Source organism: Eurosta solidaginis, chromosome 5 (genome assembly GCF_040869045.1).
Source record: "Eurosta solidaginis isolate ZX-2024a chromosome 5, ASM4086904v1, whole genome shotgun sequence".
Classification (NCBI taxonomy): domain Eukaryota; kingdom Metazoa; phylum Arthropoda; class Insecta; order Diptera; family Tephritidae; genus Eurosta; species Eurosta solidaginis.
This window is the reverse complement of record NC_090323.1, coordinates 52369918-52385463: the sequence shown is the minus strand read 5'-3', so window position 1 is coordinate 52385463 and position 15546 is coordinate 52369918. Positions and strand designations below refer to the sequence as shown.

General features: G+C 37.4%; 1 protein-coding gene across 8 annotated transcripts in view; it reads right to left on the bottom strand.

Annotated features, from left to right (window-relative positions):
- hzg (herzog) overlaps positions 1 to 15420 on the bottom strand; it is a 235572-nt gene extending 220152 nt beyond the window's left edge. For 4 of the 8 annotated variants that reach the window (XM_067787070.1, XM_067787071.1, XM_067787072.1 and 1 more), the window contains exon 1: positions 15195 to 15420. Coding sequence is in view for 1 of the 8 variants with exons in the window: in XM_067787078.1 (XP_067643179.1) it covers positions 14092 to 14098 (7 nt within the window). In the remaining 7 variants the exon portion in view is untranslated. Of the gene's footprint in view, positions 1 to 8869; positions 9078 to 13687; positions 14010 to 14091; positions 14708 to 15194 lie in introns of those variants that run through there. The other 4 variants (XM_067787073.1, XM_067787078.1, XM_067787076.1 and 1 more) reach the window with 4 other exon arrangements.
- Positions 15421 to 15546: the final 126 nt, after the last annotated feature.

Below are 15546 nucleotides of genomic sequence, written 5' to 3'. Positions count from 1 at the left end.
ACTTCTAACATGTTTGAAATAAGGTAACTTAGGCTTCTGGAGACAAAATCCAACTATTCGCCGTGCAGAAGAGTGTCAAGTCAAAAGAAAATTTTAATTGTTTTCAATTAATTCACATATTAAACTACAAGGCGCTGCATGGAAAATAATCAAGAAGAAGCAATCAGCTGTTGGGATAACAACACCTGGTACTGAATTCGCCTTGAGATGATGTATGCATTCTCCTATTGAATACCAGAGTATCGCCTAAATTATTTGGTATCGATATACCTTATCTACCTCTAAATAATTTCAATATTATGTATGTATGTATATACAATAGTTTCAGAGGCGTACATAAACTTATAGAGAAAATGCAATCATATTAAAAGAATACATATATGTACATACCCATGGCGGAACGATACAAGGTGGCAGCATGGGACAGCTGATCATACCCTTTTTATACTCAGTTGAGCAGAGCTCACAGAGTATATTAAGTTTGGTTGGATAACGGTTGGTTGTACATATATAAAGGAATCGAGATAGATATAGACTTCCATATATCAAAATAATCAGGATCGAAAAAAAATTTGATTGAGCCATGTCCGTCCGTCCGTCCGTCCGTTAACACGATAACTTGAGTAAATCTTGATCGCTATTTAAAATGAACGATATCGGACTATAACCACGCCCACTTTTTCGAAAACGAAAATTTCGAAAAACCGAAAAAGTGCGATAATTCATTACAAAAGACAGATAAAGCGACGAAACTTGGTAGATGAGTTGAACTTATGACGCAGAATAGAAAATTAGTAAAATTTTGGACAATGGGCGTGGCACCGCCCACTTTTAAAAGAAGGTAATTTAAAATTTTTGCAAGCTGTAATTTGGCAGTCGTTGAAGATATGATGAAATTTGGCAGGAACTTTACTCCTATTGCTATATGTACGCTTAATAAAAATTAGCAAAATCGGAGAAGGACCACGCCCACTTTTAAAAAAAAAATGTTTTTAAAGTAAAATTTTAACAAAAAATTTAATATCTTTACAGTATATAAGTAAATTATGTCAACATTCAACTCCAGTAATGATATGGTGTAACAAAATACAAAAATAAAAGAAAATTTCAAAATGGGCGTGGCTCCGCCCTTATTTATTTAATTTGTGTAGGATACTTTTAACGCCATAAGTCGAACAAAAATTAACCAATCCTTTTGAAATTTGGTAGGGGCATAGATTTTATGACGTTAACTGTTTTCTGTGAAAATGAGCAGAATCGGTTGATGCCACGTCCAGTTTTTATACACAGTCGTCCGTCTGTCCTTCCACACGATAACTTGAGCAAAAATCGACATATCTTTAATGAACTTAGTTCACGTGCCTACTTGAACTCACTTTATCTTGGTATGAAAAATGAACGAAATCCGACTATGACCACGCCCACTTTTTCGATATCGAAAATTACGAAAAATGAAAAAAATGCCATAATTCTATACCAAATACGAAAAAAGGGATGAAACATGGTAACGTAATTGGATTGTTTTATTGACGCGAAATATAACTTTAGAAAAAATTATAAAATGGTTGTGACACCTACCATATTTAGTAGAAGAAAATGAAAAAGTTCTGCAGGCCGAAATAAAAAACCCTTAAAATCTTGGCAGGTATTACATATATAAATAAATTAGCGGTATCCAACAGATAATGTTCTGGGTCACACTGGTCCACATTTTGGTCGATATCTGGAAAACGCCTTCACATATACAACTACCACCACTCCCTTTTAAAACTCTCATTAATGCCTTTAATTTGATACCCATATCGTACAAACTCATTCTAGAGTCACCCCTGGTCCACCTTTATGGCGATATCTCGAAAAGGCGTCCACTTATAGAACTAAGCCCCACGCTCTTTTAAAATACTCATTAACACCTTTCATTTGATACCCATATCGTGCAAACATATTCTAAAGTCACCCCTGGTCCACCTTTATGACGATATCTCGAAAAGGCGAACACCTATAGAACGAAGGTCCACTCCCTTTTAAAAATACTCATTAACAACTTTTGTTTGATACCCATATTCCACAAACGAATTCTAGAGTCACCCCTGGCCCACCTTTATGGCGATATCTCGAAACGGCGTCCACCTATGGAACCAAGGATTACTCCCTTTTAAAAAACTCATTAACACCTTTCTTTTGATACCCATATTGTACAAACAAATTCTAGGGTCACCCCTGCTCCACCTTTATGGCGATATCTCGAAACGGCGTCCACCTATGGAACTAAGGATTACTCCCTTTTAAAATACTCATTAGCACCTTTCTTTTGATACCCATATTGTACAAACAAATTCTAGGGTCTCCCCTGGTCCACCTTTATGGCGATATCTCAAAAATGCGACCACCTATACAACAACCACCACTCCCTTTTAAAACCCTCATTAATACCTTTAATTTGATACCCATATCGTTCAAACACATTCTAGGGTCACCCCTGGTCCACCTTTATGGCGATGTCTCGAAACGGCGTCCACCTATGGAACTAAGGATTACTCCCTTTTAAAATACTCATTAACACCTTTCTTTTGATACCCATATTGTACAAACAAATTCTGGGGTCACCCCTGGTCCACCTTTATGGCGATATCTCGAAACGGCGTCCACCTATGGAACTAAGGATTACTCCCTTTTAAAAAACTCATTAACACCTTTCATTTGATACCCATATCGTACAAACGCATTCTAGAGTCACCCCTGGTCCACCTTTATGGCGATATATCGAAAAGGCGACCACCTATACAACAACCACCACTCCCTTTTAAAGCCCTCATTAATACCTTTAATTTGATACCCATATCGTACAAACACATTCTAGAGTCACCCCTGGTCCACTTTTATGGCGATATTTCGAAACGGCATCCACCTATAGAACAAAGGCCCACTTCCTTTTAAAATGCTCATTAACACCATTCGTTTGATGCCCATATTGTACAAACAAATTCTAGGGTCACCCCTGGTCCACCTTTATGGCGATATCTCGAAACGGCGTCCACCTATGGAACTAAGGATTACTCCTTTTTAAAATACTCATTAACACCTTTCATTTGATACCCATATCGTACAAACGCATTCTAGAGTCAACCCTGATCCACCTTTAGGGCTATATCCCTAAATGGCGTCCACCTATAGAACTATGGCCCACTCCCTCATAAAATACTCTTTAATGCCTTTCATTTGATACGCATGTCATACAAACACATTCCAGCGTTTCCCTCGGTTCATTTTCCTACATGGTTATTTTCCCTTATGTTGTCACCATAGCTCTCAACTGAGTATGTAATGTTCGGTTACACCCGAACTTAACCTTCCTTACTTGTTTTTATTTGATTTGATATATCAACTTTCGGCGCAGTACGATTTCGACATTTGCCCATCGAATTTACAAAAACAAAAGACATTGAATTTTTATTTATGTTTGTAGGTATGTCACCATGCTGCCACCTTGTATCGTTCCGTCTTGTACATACCTATATCTGTATTTTGTATTTGGAATGAGCACAAAGCAAGTCACGTCACTTAGTCGAAATTGCAATCAATGAGCTGACGGAGCCGGTAGAATGTCAGCGCCCCTGCTGCAGAGGACAAGCGATTGAAGCTTGTGCAGCTAAAGCTGAAGTATCTTGACAGAGCAACAGCGCAGTCAAAGTGTTAATTCCATAGTAGACTTTTTACGACGTCATACGAAGTAACGTCGCAAAGCCAGCGTCTCAAATATGTACAAGAGCAATACAACTGTCAGCGGCAACCCGTTTTGAATTACAATTTCGTTTCAACTTGTATGAAAGACAAACAAAAAGCGCATACTAAAAACACAGTGTATCTTAACCAGTGGTTCGAACACCAATCGAGCATGGGCTACCAAAGGGAACATGTGCGGTCAGATCCTATATCTTCACACAGTCGATAAACTTCCTTGTTGAGTCATGCCTGGTAAACTACTTTAATTCGTACTTAGTAACCATCTAGGCAATTTTGGCCGTTTCGTTTCAAGTCACGCCAGCACCCCTGTTTCGCGATGACTGACTCCAATTGGGGGCGCCAAAGAAGTTCGAGTCTTCTTCCTCCTGCCCCTCCCAAGTTATTTCATCACTTCCAAATATGTACGTCGATAGGAATACTTTCGAGACGAGCTGCTAACTGAAGTCTTAAATAGCACTTGTTGACAAGAGTAACTCTCCGTTTGATTTCTGGACTTGCATCGTTTTTGCTATTAATGCTCGTTTGCAGATATACGAAGTCGTTCACAGTTTCGAATTCACATCAGTCAATAGAGACTGTCCTACATGATATCATCAGCATGATTATGAAGGGTACCATCGCGGTTAAAGAAACTGCACTATAAGGAGTCACCCTATCTTGTTTGGTTTCGAATGGCTCGGGGAGGAGCTGGTGGTGTTGCTCAGCGTGATTTGGGAAAGCCTTATTAGCTTTGCAGCGAACACAAACTCAGGCAAAACATCATATAAGCAACTCCTTTTCTTGCACCAATCTGGATCAACTTCCATTCAGGTATTGTAACAGGCGATAATGGGGGACAGTCAAGCAAAGCACCAGTTTCGCACTACAAGCTACTCACTACCTCCAAACTGGTGCTAATCGGATGCAGAGCGGGACAGTTCGTAGCCACAGTGTACCAACAGCGCTTGAATCTGGGTCGTATGTTTTTAAATTAATCAGTCAAATTTCAGAACCACCCACGATTTAACCAGTTAAGAACACGTTCAAAAGGTCTGAAAAGGAGGACAGTTTCCATATTACAGGATATCACAATGGTAAAAGTGTCAGTTGAAAGCACTGCGAGGAGGCAGAATTAGAACTAGTAAAATCTCTATACCTGATAGTAGTTTGGAACTAGAGCGATGCACTGCAGGGAGGTAAAGCTCTGACCCACATGAATTAAGTGTAATCTGGAACCAACGCCTCTATTAGCAAGAAACCCTTTGGAAACTGTTAGTTTCTATTGGATGAAAAAAATCAGAAACAGAGAAACAGCGACAAAACAAGGCACCACATCAAATTAGTTTTGAGTAACACTGATCCTAATATTCGAAAATAATTATTCAATAAAGTAACTAATAATGAGTTTGAGCTTTATAGTTAAATAAGGGAGCAAGAAGCAATGAGCCGGGGTTTCTCAGGGGGCCCGCGATTTAGAGGTACTAAGATATTTTTTTTAATTCAAGAGAGTCTTTAGTTATTCCATGTGCAAATTTTAAGACGAATTTCAAAAGCAACGAATATTGATAATCAGCCCAATTCTAAACGAAAATTCCGTGCGAGTTTTTTCCCTTCTCCCATTCCTCGTATTCTAAATAAAAATTCCTTGTGAGTTTTTTCACTTCTCCCTTACCTCCTATTCTGAACAATGTTCGAAAAAGCGGCAACCGGTTATGGGAGAAAAGTAGGTATTATGAATGTGAGGGAGAGGGAGATTTCTCTGCCATTTCATAGGAGTTTTTTCACGAGTTAAATTAAAGGGAATGCATCAAAATAGTTAAAGGAAATTGGTTATTTTAAGAAAGAACACTTATTTGTACAAATTTGTGCTAAAATATCTATTTACATTCTACCACAATATTCTCACTGTTAATACACAACAACAACAACCACAATATTCTTTATTTTAAGTCGAAAAATATATCATAAGCAACGGAAGAGCTCTTCGCATATTTGATATATGTAGCCATCCAGAAATTGCGCAAGGATTTTTTAAGAAGGCTTAAATAGATTTTGGCATATGGCGAAAGGCGAACTCAACTCGACTTGGCCGCCAGAAAATTGCTTTGCAGAATGAATGCAGGCAACTCCGGCGGATTTGTGTTATCTCGCCGGTCTTCTTCTTATGCTCCTCTGTTGATGTTGCCGTGGCACCAGTTCATTACTCATTTCAGTGAATACCACATGAACTGCAATAATATGCATTGTTTATACCTTATTTCTTAATTTCAAACAAATTGGGAACAATAATTAAACTTTACAATTTTTTAAACAAAATAAGAAATAAAAAAAAATAAATGTAAGGCGCGATAACCTCCGAAGAGATCTAAGGCCGAGCTTCTCTTCCAATTTGCGTCGTGCTCCTATTGATTTTCCCTAGAAATCGGCCGGACGGGACCTACTCCGAACGGCATATGCAAGGCAGATGAGTTTTCACTGAGAGCTTTTCATGGCAGAAATACACCCGGAGCGCTTGCCAAACACTGCCGAGGGGCGACCCCGCTTAGAAAAATTTTCTTCTAAGTGAAACCTTATTTCTAAAATTTTGATGTTGCTTTGCCCGAGGTGTGAACCCAGGGCATACGGTGTGGTAGGCGGAGCACGCTACCATCACACCACGGTGGCCACAAAATAAGAAATGCGCAACGAAATTTCAATTGACAAAACAGCTGACTTCGAAAATTCGAAATTCCTATTCCCCAATTATTCTTCTCCCTAGGAAAAAAGAATTGGAGGAATTTTTCCGCGGGAATAAAATAATCCGCGGGCACAAAGTTCCTCGGGAATATTTAGAATTGGTCTAAATGATTTTTTGCCTGGACCTGAGGAGACAATAAAAACATCAAACAAAAATGTGTTTCTCGGGGGGCACGCGATTTAGAGGTACTAAGGCATTTCTTCTTTTTAATTCAGGAGAGTCTTTAGTTGTTCCATGTTCAAATTTTAAGCCGAATTTCAAAAGCAACGAATATTGATAATGATTTTTTCCTGGGCCTGAGGAGACAAAAAAAATTATAAAACAAAAATGTGTTTCTCAGGGTGCCCGCAATTAAGAAGTACTAAAGCATTTTTTTTTAATTCAGTAGAGTCTTTAGTTGTTGCATGTGTAAATTTCAAGCCGAATTGCAAAATCAACGAATATTGATAATAGTAATTTTTCCTGGGCCTGAGGAGACAATAAAAACATCAAACGAAAATGTATGTTTACATGAATCCGAAATTGTAAAGGTTTTGTGGACACTGATGGAGGTTCATCTTCAAAAAGTCTTCCAACAATACCACCAACTATGTATCAAAATCCAGATTATTAAAACGACTTCGATATCGGTACCGCGAATAATGAGTTTTTGCGATCTGAAGAAGTCAACGAAATAATTCGTCGAGGTCATCAAAAGTTTCCTGTTATTTTTCCCCGTGATTGTCATGACGAGGCATTTCCTACCTCGTTGTTAAACAGAATCTTGTCCAATAGAGACAAAGTGGAGCGTGACTGGTAAGTGTGGAGTGCCAGTAGCAATGCTTTTTATTGCCTACCATGTCGTCTGTTAAGAACCAATACTTTAAATCGACCTAAAACTTGTTGTCCTGGCAGATATGTGAAATTCCAGGTATGGAAGAAGCTATACGATAAACTGCCATCACACGAAAATACTCAAGATCACATTAAATGTTATATTCAATGGCGATCTTTACAATTCAAAAGGAGGCTACAATTGATACACTTATCAATGAACAGCTAATCACTCAAACTCAAAAGTGGAAAGAAATTTTATATACATAGAATTTTGTACACTACTTTATTTTTGGGTGAAAGAGGCCTAGCTTTCAAAGGCGAACGTATATATCTTGGTGAACGAAACAATGGACATTTTTTGGGCATCTAAGATCTCATAAGCCATTATGATCCGATACTTAGAGATCATTTCGAGAAAGTATGGATTTCACAACAGCAGCACAAACGTTTACAAGTTCACTATCTTTCCCCAGACATTCAGAACGAGTTTATAGAAATTTGTGCAAATCACGTGAGGGAAACTATATTAGATCACGGCAAGAAAGCCAAGTATTTCGCTATTATCGTTGATGCTATGCCTGATGCTAGTCACGTTGACTACGTTCATTTTGCGCTAACTCCATTTCAATTCGAAAGCAACAAATTTTACAATTTAAGAACGGTTTTTGGCTTTCGTGAATTGTAACCAAAAAAATTGTCAGAAAATCGTTGATCTAATTCGCCATACTATAGGTAAACATGAAATCCCATTAAAAGATTGTCGTGCACAAGGGTACGATAACGGCGCTAATATGAAAGGAGCGTACAACGGAGCACTACGTCACATTCTCGACAAGAACTCGAATGCTGATCACTCTCCTTGTGCAACCCACAGTTTCAATTTTTGTGGTGTTGATGCTGCAGAATGTTGTACGACTGCAATTACTTTCTTCGGAGTTGTACAAAAATGTTTTACTATTTTCAGCAGCACTCCAAAATGATGGGACATCTTCAAAAAAAATGTACCGAGCTCCTCTCTTCATAGTCTTTCAGACAAAAGCCAAATTTTACTGCGCAAGCATACGGAGATGTTACCGGCATTCTCAAGTACATCAACAAGTTCGAATGCATCTTGCTGTCCTCAATTTGGTTGAAAATACTGACTACCATTAATGAACTTGATCAGGAACCAATGGGAAACAATTTTAAACGAATTCAAAACAGTTGCTATTCAATTGAAAATCTCGCCAAAGTTTCCGGACATTCGAAAGAGAAAACCCAAAACACGTTTTGAAGATAATTTAAATGAGTTGATTACGGATGATTCAGAGTCTGATTTTAAAAACAATACATTCCTGGTGATCGTTGATTCGGTAGTCACTGACATTACTGAACGATTTGCAGCTATGAAAAATTTGAGCGAGACGTTTCCTTTTTGTCGGACATTTCTCAAAGCTTAGAATGCGAAATAATTCACTTGAAACACATTTACGAAGCAAATTTTGATAAAGGTCTGTCACCATTGGAATTGCTAAATGCCATCTACATATGTCCAAAATCTGTATATGATATTCCCCAACATTTGTGTTGCTTTACGTATCTTTTGCACTATACCTGTCACTGTAGCTAGTGCAGAACTTTCCTTCAGCGTCCTTTCCAGAATCAAACATTTTCATAGATCGTGTTCATCTCAAGAGCGAGTTTCAGGACTTGCCACGCTTTGTGTTGAATCCGTTTTGGCAAGACAGTTAAATTTTGATATTGTTATAAAAATTTTGCAGCGAAAAAAGCAAGTAAAGCCAATCTTTGATATCCGAACTTTCTATATTGAATAATTAAAATTTATAATCATCATTAAATTTATCAGAAATGTATTAAAATATTACCAAATAACTAGAAAAGATTATTTGAAACAATACGTGGCTGTTTCATTTCTACGTTACAATAAATAGTAATTATTCTGTGTTAATTTTATTGTCAGCTCTTAGTCCAAAAATCATTTAGTTGATGTGGCAAACATTTTTTTTTATGTAATCTATCAATAATGATTCATGAATGACGCGTCATTAATTCAAGTTAATCAAATGTATTAGTGGATTTTTTATAGGGGACCCGTAAATTGTTAAGTCCCTGTCCCGGATTTTCTCTCTACGGCCCTGGCTATACGTTCAGTGAGTAAGTCATTGCAAAGCGAAAAGCAGATTTGCAAACATGTGGTTTTTTGTACGGATCGTTAGAAGAGAGTTTAGTTTCATTCCGTGAAAAGTTCAATGATTTCGAGGAAAAAACAAAACAATTATTACGTAGCGCAGGTTATACAGAAATCGTAAAACGTACTCGTTGTTGAAAAACCCAACCTAATCACGGAAATGCTCCAAAAGTTCAGAAGAAAACGACGTGTGAAAGTGTATATGGAAGTTTTAGACAGATTTGCATTTCTCATCAACTTTTCTCTAAGCGATGGAGACCTCCACGAAGCTATAAATAACTTACTTCGTTTTTATTCTAGAGATTTGGAAAATTTTTCATTGAAATGAAACAATTCCAAAGTTACGTGAACTCCAGATATACTGCTGCACAAAAAACTCAAAGTAATTTGCATAAGATTCTAAAGGAAGATAAATTAGCCGATGATTTTCCTAACACAGAAATAGCTCTTCGGATTTTTTTAACATTAGCGATCACAAATTGTTCTGCCGAACGATCTTTCTCTCAATTAAAAAGAATCAAAGCTGCTGAAAGAGCTACAACGCGACAAGAGCGACTCGAGATACCCCCAGCGGGTTAGGGGGTTAGAATATACCCGCCGTAGGTATGACTGTCGTAAGAGGCGACTAAAATACCAGATTCTAGGGGTTGTGTAGCGCAACCTTTCAGGTTGCTAGCGCAATATATAGCTTCTCCAAACCCAATTGTCAACCTCACCTATACGTCGCGAATACTGTTTCATTAACAGCCGAAGCTCTGGCGACCACGAACTCCTCATGGATCTAAGGGATGAGAAGGCGGGATGGCCTAGAAGGTCGCATGTAGCCATAACAAATCATTCCCGAGATGGCCGGGGTTGGTACCGGATCTGCATCCGGCAAAGGACCATCAACTCTATAACACTCTTCAAGGCCTTCGGGGAGTGTCCTTATCGCTACAACAACAACAACAACAACAACAGCGATTCGAGATGTTAGGTATACTTTGAATTGGTTCAGATGTATTGAACAAAATCGATGTTGATGATATCATTGATGAATTTGTCGAAAACAAATGTATAAAACGACATGTTTAAAATGTTTATAGTAATTTTATTGATATTATTACATTGTGACAATAACATTTTTTTGAGAGATATGTTTGTATTTTTTAATTTAAAAAAAAAGGGAACGGACGTGAAAAAAGGGCCCCCAAATTGATGGTTGCCTAGGGCCTCATTGAGGGTTAATTCGGCCCTGTATAGCACCATGGCAATCGATTCAATTGATGGTAAGGTTATGTTAAGTTCAATTGGGCTTTAATTCCTTCATTTCTTAAAATTTACTTCTCAGACATTCCTACATCACTATACTTACATGTGCCGTTTAGAAACAGAAACTTTGTGATGTTCTCTTTCATTTTTAAAAGGTTAAGAACCACTGGAGTAAAAGAAGAGTTCGTCCAAAAACAAAAAAGGATGGGTAAATTGAAACTAAAGATAATATTAAAACAAGAGGGGAATATGTGGAATGTGGAAAATAGTCGACAAAAAGGCAGAGTAAGTAAAAATATCTTAGACTGATGTATTATTAAGTGATTTCTTTTGCATTATGCTCGTTGTGACCGCTTCGCCACTCTTGCTTCAAAAATTAAAAAGTAAAAATCATTTTTGCACTCAAACGACACTTTGATTGCCATCGTCAGCAGCTTTACAAGCACTTCACCCGTTTCACTCGACTTCAGCTGGAGCTTCGAAGCAAATCGCATAGCATAGAACAACAGAGCACTGCAGCACAGTATTGCTATTTGTTAGATATGTTTATGATTTGCATATAAAAAAGGCGATGCGTTCTCGTTTACTGTAAAAATGAAATTGTTTGTTTTCTATGGCATAAGTACATATGTATGTATGTACGAGGGTTGCTATATAACTTATTTCAACTAGAATTTTTTTTATGAAGTTGAATTGGAAAGTTTAAATAAATAAATATAAGGCGCGATAACCTCCGAAGAGATTTTAGGCCAAGCTTCTCTTCGAATTTGAGTCGTGCTCCTTTTTTAAATTTTTCCTACAAATTGGCGGGACGGGACCTACTTGTTTTATGCCCACTCCGAACGCCAGCTGCAAGGCAGATGAGTTTTCACTGTTTTTCATGGCAGACATACACTCGGAGTGCTTGCCAAATATTGCAGAGTGCCGACCCCGCTTAGAAAAATTTTCTTCTAATTGAAAAAACTTGTTTCTAAAATGTTTGATGTTGCTTTGCCCGGGGCGTGAACCCAGGATCTTCGGCGTGGTAGGCCGAGCACGCTGCCATCTCACCACGGCGGCCGCGGCTGGAAAGCTTATGTGGGCTATATTTTTTCCGTTTGAAGGTCATTGTCTCTGTCCAGACTATTTGGTTGATACATAAAAATGTTTGACGGTCCCCTAAATAAGGACCTCGTTATACTCTTTGGCCTTCAGTATTTGTGCATAGCTATGGACATGGGGTTCTAGGGTCATAAAAAGATACTCCGTGGAAGTGTGGCAGTGGTTTGATTGATCTTTAGCCTGGTCCACTACGTTGTCTTCAGTACCGGCCAGCTTACATACTTTTTTCATATTTTTCTAAGGGCTGTCACGTCGTTCCTCAAAAATCACGGTAAATTACACCTATGTATGTATATATATTCATTGTGTAAGTTTTGCGCAGTAGCCCTCGTAGATGCTTAAGACGCTAGAAATTGTACTTAGCTGACTGGGCTGAGACTAAAATACATACAAAAGTAAATATCCACACCTATATCTAGTAAAGAAGAACTGGCTATATATGAACATTTACAGGGCACAAAAGCAACGACCATTCATTTTACTTTGGGGCGGCTGGTACAGTGACGTTGGCGGCAATGACAGTAGAAGAGCCCTCAGACATTTTATGCTGTGGACTATGCATGTATTTGTTGGCAATTTCTTACCACTTCCCTTTTGCGGTTTATGGTGAATAACTGCTAATACTAATAAAATATGCGTCTCGTTTTTACTTTTTTCATGCCGAATGAGGTTATTCATATTTCCTGCGGTTAATGTTTACATTTATGTATATATGTATGTATGTGCATTCATATGTGTTTGCATGTATAAATTTATATACAGGTATCTTAACAATGTACGTACTTGGTGCAGTTGAAAAAGTGTGAGATATAAAATTTTATAAATCTTAATTAAGTTGAAAATTTAGCAAAGCAAAAAAATAAAATAAAATTGTCCATGCAAATCAGTTTGCACGGAAAGCACAAACTAAAATGTTGCGTAAAAATTACAGACACAAATTAAGCACAAATTTAACACAACATACAAATAGTACATATAGTTTCGCTCCTCAATTTAGCGGGGCGGCACCAGCATAATTGTTCCCAATAAATGTGTCTTGTTATGCTGCATTTGCGACTTTTATATAATCATCATAATTAATTGAAGTTTAATCGCCATGGCGATTTTGGTCGTAACGTGGTAAGTCACAGCGGCTATCCATGTTTCGGGATATCTGACGCCAATTGCGTGCATCCTACATAAAGTCCGGAGAATTGTTCTGTCGACTGATCTCAGAGCCACCCCATCTTCTCTTGACACCAAACACGAATCCGAGAAGGGCCTTAGCTTTCGGTCGAAACTAGAACTTGTTGGCAAGAATGATTTTCCGTTTATAAGCTGGAATGGTTTTTGCTGTTAATGATTTCCGTATAGAATTCACTCACTTTTTTATATGTGATGTGACTTTCAAGACGCGAATGGGCCGATTTCGTCCTCATCTCTTTCTCGTTCACCGTAAGACCCTATTTGCCTTTTTATCAAATTCAGAGATAATAGACGTTTTATTTTTTTTATTGAACTGCAGTTATGTCAGTAATAATTTTTGTTCTGTGCACACACTCATCAATAATTATTGTAGATGCGCTTATATATTGTTGGAAAAAGGGTTCTAACCTACGGCCCCCTGAGATTATGGAACAAGGTGAATGATACACAATAAATCTGTATTCTTAACTTCTTTAACTATTTGGTTCGATAATAATAATAGGATAAACACAAACTGACTGCTTATTCTCATGAACCTAAGTGCCAGTCAACTCTCTTTGTTCAAAGGCATTTTTGCAAATCTTTAGCCTTATGGATTTTATCTCTAGCACGCTGCGTCGGGAAGTTTTCAGATTACCCATTTTGCACTAACTACTTATCTCTAGATATGCTTTTAGCGTACAAACCTGAGAATCGACCACCAAGGACAGCATTTTGATAAAATTTCATTAATATACCCATTAATCTCTAACACCATTGTCGCTTTGTAGTTTTTATTAATTCCTTTATGGTTAACACTGTTACACTAGATTACTTGATTTTAAATAGTATGTTTGAACTACTAGGAAAGAATATTTTAACAATGTCTTTGTTGTATGGATGCCATACCCTCAATCAACTCGAATACCATGAATGGGCGATTGTTTGCTTTTTCACGTTCAGTGTGCTTTTGAATTTACTCTGATTCGATGTTTTTACTGAATTCTACTGTTGAATTAGATTGCTTGTTTTAAAACGGTATGTTTAACCCTGAAAACATAAATAAACCATAAAACATCTTTATTTATATTTGACTGTTTAGTTAGTTTACCTTTCATCTAACCACAATTCAGGTTTTACAAAAACCTCAATTTTGAATTTTGTGGTTCGTTACAATTTCTGTATTTCCAAAAAGTTATTCATTCCCCGATTTTATTTTTTCTACCAACACTCGCTATTTTGGCGCACCTCAAACCAATAAATGCATTTGTGCTCTCTCCTTTGTTTTCAATTGGTGGTAGTGACTTTGCCAAGTGCGTTTTTGCTGGGTCGCTTTGAGGTAACTTGGCAAGTACTTATAAAGGAGAATTCTTTGTATACACTAGTTTGGTGGTGGCGAATGGAATGTTGGTGTGATGACGTTTACTACAAGAATGACGTTTTTAATATTTCAGCACGTCGTAGTAGAAATAAATGTTTGTTTGTATATACAAACTAATGCCAAACTATATACACCTGTTCGTTTATGTATAATTATTTTCAAGGTTCCTTTCTGTCTCTCTTGTCTTTTGAGTATCAATTCTCACTTCATAATTATGTTATGCATATTATGCAAGGCTACTATGCATATTTTTTGAATTTATATTTTATTTTATATATATGTATATACTAAGTACACACTAACGCTATCTCATACATTTAATTTATAACGTAGCACATTAGTACACGCTCTTTCGTTTTACCCATTCAGTTTTCTTTTCTTTTTGAGATATTCCCATTACGTGCAACTTTTTCATTCTCTTTATTTGTGCTTTGCCTTTTATCTTATAATTTTTCATCAACGTTTTCGCTTCCGTCTCGCCTCTGTCGTCTTTTACGTCGTCTGCAGCAATTATTTATGGGCTTGTGTATTGTTTTCGCAGTCTTTGCCTCTGTCGCCGCTTTTGACGGCGCAAATTTACGGCTTTTGGTACCAGCCACTTTTAAGGTGTGCGCAACAGTTCGGTAAAGCGGTACGCACACAGTCTTAATTATGCACATACACACACACAAACACATTCGCGCATTTCAAATGCTACACACAAAGGAATTTTTTTCTTTTACATATTCGGAGGCGACGTCTGAATGAACTAATCTGCTCTATGTGTACTATATACGAATGGTGTGAAAAAAACTTGTAATATAGGTAATTGAATATTTAACAAAAATATTTACACATCATTTTTATGCGTTTTGTTTTCCAATTGGTCGCGTTTTTCCTTTAGCCGGTCTATTTAGTATTGGTTTTATTTCGACACTAATTCGCCTAAATTATAGTAATCGCACTCGTTTCGTTTTGAATTTTTTATGTAGTAGAAAAAGAAATAAAAACAAAAAAATTCCGCCATATGCAATCGTGCGCGTTTTTAGCCGTATACACTTTTTCTCCTTGTAGTCCAAAAGAAACTGAAGAAAAAACGAATTACTTATGAAAATAGAACGGAAAAATGTATTAGTGTTGCTAACTCACCAGAAGTTCGCAGCCGCCGTTCCCGGTCCGTGGGTAAAAAGTATGGTCATACGAAAT